The following is a 7,486-nucleotide window of genomic DNA, read 5'->3' as shown; positions in this document are numbered from 1 at the left end:
ATCAGTAAAATTACCCACATTTTTTTATTACAATACACACAATATTTTGTTGTACTCGCCTCGCTACATCTGTCACGCAGGTCGCCGCGCCAGCAGCTGTAGACCTGATCGGACGCCGAATCGGGATAGTCCGTCCCTTTCCAGCGCATACGTATAGAAAGAGAGGCTTCGCTCGGTTATCCAACACAACTTCGTGTCGTAAGCAAGCTTGTCGGGTGCGATTGCTGCGTCCAATATTCAGTAAGTTGAAAATAGTCAAAGTCTCAACGTCGCGTCGGCCTTTCAGAAATGAATCGAGTAGAGAGAAACTGCCTTGCAGAAGTTCTTAAGCTATACAAGAATAACCCAATATTGTGGAATAAAAAGGATCCGTACTACAAAAAGCCCGAACTTCGAAATGAGGCTTATCATATTTTGCTGGAGAAATACAACACGGTGTACGTTGGTCGCGGAATGAAGAATTTGAAAAAAAAAATTGACTGCATGAGAACATCATGGCTACGAGAGAAGAAAAAGGTACGCTTAGTAGGACAAAATATTATTTTTTTTACTTGACTTTCAAAACAATCCTTCCGACGACTCGACGACGAGCTGCTTGATGGCACAAACGAGTGAATTGTTCTGGCGGTTGGCACAAATGATACCAGGATCACAGCAACACGGTAGCTGCGTGTCGGACAGCTGTGAGCATTACGCGGCCGCCGACACGTACTACTTGTACGTTCAGATTTGTTTTTTCCATTAAAGCCTCTATTGTGTTGGCATAAGGTACACTGTCATATAAACTCAATTGTAAAATAGCTAATTGCAGACATAGTAAACTTAAATGATTCGACACCCTCACCAGAGCAGACAGAACACTAACGGCGATAAACGAAAACTTACAAGAATCCAGAATTTGAATTTCCTCAATGACTTTTTCACATAATATTCTGTCGGACAAACACAAGCAAACAGTTGTATTCGCAATAAACGCACGAATCCCTTACAGAAAAATCAAAATTAATTCATCCGCCTCTCTTCTCCATTACTGAAAATAAAGCACGGAGATTTACAATTTTACGCCAACGACACCGCCCAGCCCTTATCTTCTAAGTTCTATGGTTTGGGACTCGAGAGTCGGGGCTCCACGTGGGAACAATATGTAAAATAACTGAGAACAATATCGACCCCTCTGGGTAGAAACGTCGTGAAGGCAAATAGCCATTTTACAGTACAGCCAAAAAACAAAAATCGTAATATATTAAACCACTAATAGCTCATTAAGCTTAGATTTTGGGGTAGTTTACTTTATAGAAACTCAAAATATTCTACATTCAATAGTTTCAGAGAACGCATGGCTTTTACTACAAAAAATCTAGTTGTAAATGGCTTTTACAAAATTTTTTTTTGCTTTACGACTATAACCATTTATTCGTTTGGTTGTATAACACTTAAAACAACGTTTTATTGAAGGTATTTTTTGAATTAAAAGACAAGTGTAATAATAAGAAAGTGTAATTTGTGTATTAAATGTGACAAACATTAGTGACGAATAACAAATTATTTTATAGTTTTTCATTATTTTAATGTATAATTGTACTTTTCCGACAAACTTAAAAAAAATATCAAAATAATCGGCCAAATATAAGTTGGACTCGCGCACGAAGGGTTCCGTACTGTTATAGAGCAAAAATTGTGTTTTTTTGTATGGGAGGCCCCCCTTCAATGGTTATTTTATTTAAAAATTATTATTAATTATTAAATTACACATATAAATAGGGTATTTTTGAAAATTTCAAGTGCCTACCTATGGCCATTATTGATATCGAGCAAAAAAGGCCAAAAAAATCACGTTTGTTGTATGAGAGCCCCTCTTTAATATTAATATTAAATTTAATATTAATTTTGTCGTTATAGCGGCAACACAAGATATACACAATCTGTGAAAATTTCAGAAGTCTAGCTTGAGCGGTTGGTAAGATAAAGCCTGGAGACAGGCAGGCGACCAGATAGCGAAGTCTTAGTAATAGGGTCCCGTTCTTACCCTTGGGTACGGAACCCTAAAAATATGAAAGTTATTAAAGATATCTTTGGAAATAACAGGCTATTGTATACAAAATTACCAGCAAAAAAAACGACATACGTAATTTGTTATTCAGTCAACTCACTCATCACTGCAGTAATATTATCAATATAAGATCTGTTGATCTCAGATTGTGTTCAATCTCTTAATTATGCCGAAATAGTAAGCATATAACAATAATAACATTATCTTAATAAAATCAGTTCTTTGTAATATATTCGTAATGTCTACGGTATAAATCTTTTTGAGGAAAACTGCTCAGGTACATTTTGCTCAACTTGATATAATATGAAGCAATCTTAGCTTTTTAAACTAAAGTAAACATTAGAGATATTTTCGTCTTTAGAATAATAGTGAATGGCACATTATAATTGTGTTAAGAAGTTTTCCACCAAAAGACATATTACCAAGTGTAACAATACGAAGAACTGATTTTCTAAAGCTATTATTGTTAAATACTTACCTATTTTTTTATTATTTAGAGGTAAAGTTTATTTTATTTCGATAATTTTATTAAAGTTTATCGGAAAAGTACAATTTTACGTTTAAATAATGAAAAACTATACAACCAAATTAATAAATGGTTATAGTCGCGAAGCAAAAAAAAAATGTTGTAAAAGCCATTCACAACCAGTTTTTTTGTAGTAAAAGCCATGCGATCTCTGAAACTATTGAATGTAGAAAATTTTGAGTTTCTATTTAATAAACTATCAGAAAATCTAAGCTAACTGAGCTATATTGGTTTAATATAACTTCAAAGAATAAAAAAATGTTTGAAGTCGAGAAAATGTTGTAAAAGACATATTTGTTGGTGACGTGTCTTTTACTACAAAATGTTTGATAGTATTATCTTCAATATAGTATATATTATGTAGTATTAACCACGAAATTAAAAATATGTCGCTTACTACATAAATTTCAAAAATTAATTGAAAAAATTGCGTATTACAACATTTTCAAAGAAGAAAACTGGGTTTATAATGAGTTAAAAAATGTTGTAAAAGCCATTTTTTTGCGAATTTGAACATTTCGAATATACAGATCGATAGAGCTCGGGATTCTGAGTAAGAAACCGTTAAAAACTCTTTTTGGCCAAAATGGCTTTTGCGACGTTTCTACCCAGAGGGGTCGATATGGCTATTGTATCAAACTGGCTCTACTTACCTAAAATAATAAATTAAACATCAAAACTAAGTACCTTTGCTTCCATAAACTACGCTCTCTCTTGCTACGGTCCCTTCATCGCTAGAAGTTAGAACAAAACTCACTCTCAGCTCTCAAGTCTCAACGCTGCCTCCCAAGTCCCATACCAGAACATCTACCTACTTAATTGTCACTACTCACTCTATCCAAAGATGTGAATGAATTCGCTACCTCGGACCTCGGTGTACATTTAGAATGATAGATTACCTATCTTTTAAGCTACATAGAAGATACGTCGAAAAGAGTGCGAAAGATGAGCGTTATGAGCAACATACGAGATGCGGTGGATGGACAGACAAACAATTCGCCCATAATGTCGGTAATGGAGGCACTTCACATGGTTATTTGTGTTTGAGTATTTGATGTATTCGCCAAACAATTTGCACCATGTGTAGACGATATGTTTGACAAATATTGGCCTGTGGCCACATACTGAAAGTACTGTACATAATATAAATCATCCAAGCCTTGGTGCGTGGCCTGCTTGCGGCGTGCCTACAGGAATTCGTAGCTTGCGAAGAATGTGTTTTTAATAGAATCACTTCATTTGCCTGACCAATATTCCTCACAAATCACTAGCTCAGCTCCAGTGGAAACTGGACAGGGGAACCAGTGCCGGTTTGAGCACTACCAACGCCCTGGGCGAGATTTCTTCGGCGCCCAGGATACTGGTAGTGCTAAAAAAATGTCTGTTGTCCCTTTTTATCCGTTGCCCTGGAGGGTCGCCCAGCATCCCCCCCCCCCCCTATAACGCTGCTACTGACACGGACGTTCAACGTGATTGGTCTGTTTTAGGTGGAGGAGTCCCGGCGACGCGGGGACAACCCGGTGTACACGCCGACGCTGTGGTTCTACAAAATGCTGGACTTCCTCGACCCCAACTTCGAAGATTCTGTAGCTGAGTACACTGACTCCGAAAACACCTTCGTAAGTATTTCTGATAAGATCCCAGAGATATCCGAGTGACATTTTTTTTTAAATATACTAGTTGTGGGTGTGACATATTTTATTAACGATAGTTTATCCTGATTCCTGCCACAATTCTATTGCTAGTAGACAGTTAGTACGATCAAATTAATAAAATCAGCGGAAATATTTCGTGTAGTTTTGAAAATCGCTACATTTATTCCTTGTGATATCCAGATGAACATGTCAAAAGTCCTCAAGGGTGGGGGGTGAGCTAAGAGTGTAGGGGGGGGTCAAAGGACCCTTTTTTTAGGTTTTTGCTCATAAGTAAAAAACCTGCACAAATAGCATTACGGTTACTTCTAGGAAAATTTTCTACATAAAATTTCCTCTAAATTATGTCCTATAATTTTTTTTGTACGGTCGATACTTTAGGAACTACAGGGGGGGTCAAATTCCTCAAAAGTGCGAATCTCGAAAATAACACGCATCGAACGTCCGAGACTAAGAAAACAACTTATTCTGATTCAAATACCTGCTATTCACAGATAATTATTTGTCCTAGCTGCTATTATTACAAAACGTTAGACTAGTCACCATGGAATTAGGAAGTACTATACAGCTGGAAGGCTTACTTCATCATTTTGAAATATTAAAATGAACCTTACTTCCATGTGCTAAAGTATTATTTTTATTAACTAATATCTCCTTATAGTAGCGAGCACGAGCGAGAAATCGATTTTCTTGGTTTGTCCCTTTCGCACAATTGCCATGTAAAATATACGATAATACATTGGTAGTAAATTGAAAAAAGCATTTTTCGCAGAAAACGATAAAATAAGGCATAAATATTATATAAACGACATGTTTTAATACTGCGCTTTCCTGCTTCAGTTTAATATTATTTAATTTCAATTATTGGTTTTAAACTGAGCTTCTTAGTTGTGCGATTTTCTTTTAAAATGTCTTAAGATTTACACATAGGCAAGAAGCATGGTTACACTAGTTTGAAAGGGACAGACCAAGATTAATGACCTCTCGCTCGTCGCATGCTTAATACACAGTAAGCTTTCCAGCTGTACGAAGTTCTTACTAATTCCATGCTAGTCACTCTTTCCACACGTTTTGTATGTGTGCCTAATATCGAAGAGCTACGAGCGATAGGGGCGACGCTATACGTAAGCAGTGCAAATGCTTCTCTTTCCTTTCTTACCTGGCGCGACACAACTTCAGCTATTTACAGAAAAGGCAAAGTGTCAGTTGTTAAGCTATTTGATCAAAAACCAAAAATCAAGGATATTGCCGCCATCTTCTACAATCCAACATCAACATCTGAAGAAATAGCAGAGTCAGGAGAAAGGATGTTTTTGACGATGTATCGTGCAGCCACTGATCAGCTTGATCTTAACAGACATCGATACTCAGTTTTTGTCAAATCCAGCACCAAATCCAAACCAGATCTTTCCTCTCTCCCACCTACAAAAGGAACAGCAAAATTTCACTCATTCCGAGTGTTCCAACAAGTACAAGAGTGGTTAGGTAACGCACTGCCTCCTGAAATGTGGGAATGGAAGCGAGGAGCTGATGGAAACCTCGAGCCTGTTACCACTCATGATCCTCCAGCTCCTGACACCGTGCTGAAGTCAATATTTTGTCGCTGCAAAAGTGATTGCACTGGTAATTGTGGATGCCGAAAAGCTGGTATCACGTGCAGTCTAGTATGCAACGGCTGCTTGGGTTCGTGTACAAATGGCGTACCTGTAGATTTGGTAGATATAGAAGGTGAAGATGATGATGATGTAGTAGAAGAAAATTATTGATTTAATTAAGACTGTCTAATTATTATTTTCTAGTTTTGAATACATTTTGAAAACATACCAATTTTATTTTATTTATAAAACCGTCTCATTTTTTATACCTATATAAAGTTGAACACTCTGTAACTTCTAAAGTATCGACCATACAAAAAAAATTATAGGATCAAATTTAAAGGAAATTTTATGTAGAATGTTTTCCTAGAAGTAACCGTTACGCTATTTGTGCAGGTTTTAGACTTATGAGCTAAAATCTAAAAAAAGGGTCCTTTGACCCCCCCCTACACCTTTAGCTCACCCCCCACCCTTGGGGATTTTCGATATGTTTATCTGGATATCTCAAGGAATAACTGTAGCGATTTTCAAAACTACACGAATTATTTCCGCTGATCGTCCATTTTCGGCTTAATTTTCTTAGGCTAAGTAGACAGTAGTAGGATCTTAACATAAATGCTTGAGAAATGTTTCTTGTTGTTGATTTATTTATAATCTATAATTTATGATGTATGTACATTTCAAGGATAATGAGGTCGAATATCTGGAACCTCTCGAAAGCGACGATGACGAGTACGAGCCGGAAGAGAAGAAACCAAACATTGAGCATACATTTGAAATTGAACCGAGACTTTTACCGAAATACAGACAAAATAGGAAGAGTGATGATTACGATCCCCTCGACGGGCCGGTGTCTAATGAAGCTCGAGGCAGGGCGGAATCCGAGGCGTTTGGTAAAATTGTTGGTCTCCAGCTGTTGGAATTGGACAGGTATCAGCGGTCAGTAGCACAGAAACTCATCTCTGACGTCATATTCTATGCCCGACTGAACAAACTTTCCGACAAATCTTTTTTGTCTATCTAAGTTTGGGACTTGCATCCTAAAACTAAACTGTCTACTAAGTACTAGTACTAGGCACTTTATTTGATGAAGATGATGTGAAGACGTGAATTTATGTGATTTGTGACTTTGTGAGTAATAAAAATTACAATAAAGACAGTTACGGTTAACTGATTTGGAGATATTTTGACCTTGTTTGTTTTTTAATTTAGAAGTTCTATTTTTGAACAGAATGTGCAGATGTGTTTATAAAAAAATAAATTAAAGGGTACTCTTTCATTTAGTCTCATTTTCATTTTTCATTCCCAAATCCCAAGCCTAACCGCGGCCGACGTTGCCTTGTGTGCCGATGTGGGTGACGTCGTGTGTCTGGGGAGTTGCGCAGTGCGCGCTGATCACCAGGCGAACATGACCGCACGCGAGCTCTCCCCACATTCCTACACGTCATAATACACATTCCGACAAACCAATAACTGCCTTACTGCATTCGTTTAAGGTTGTAAATACATTATAATATTTTTCTTATGTAGATGACATGCGCAATGGGGGGAACGAGAACAATGAACACGATCGGCATTGATACGTTCTAAATGACCGCTTTGTGTTCATGCGTTCCTAGTAATAATGCCCGCTATGTTACGTCCGCGCCATGTTCTTCTGCCG

The 7,486-nt window shown here is 37.2% G+C and overlaps 1 protein-coding gene across 1 annotated transcript; it reads left to right on the top strand.

The window, feature by feature from the left end:
• The first annotated feature begins 230 nt into the window (after positions 1-230).
• Positions 231-7,106, top strand: LOC121731665. Its single transcript, XM_042121224.1, has 3 exons — positions 231-516; positions 4,064-4,195; positions 6,509-7,106. The coding sequence occupies exons 1-3, from the start codon at positions 289-291 to the stop codon at positions 6,845-6,847; spliced, it is 699 nt and encodes a 232-aa protein (XP_041977158.1). The 5' UTR covers positions 231-288; the 3' UTR covers positions 6,848-7,106.
• Positions 7,107-7,486: the final 380 nt, after the last annotated feature.

Source organism: Aricia agestis, chromosome 11 (genome assembly GCF_905147365.1).
Source record: "Aricia agestis chromosome 11, ilAriAges1.1, whole genome shotgun sequence".
Lineage (NCBI taxonomy): Eukaryota > Metazoa > Arthropoda > Insecta > Lepidoptera > Lycaenidae > Aricia > Aricia agestis.
The sequence above is the reverse complement of the archived record's forward strand: the minus strand, read 5'-3'. Positions and strand labels throughout refer to the sequence as shown.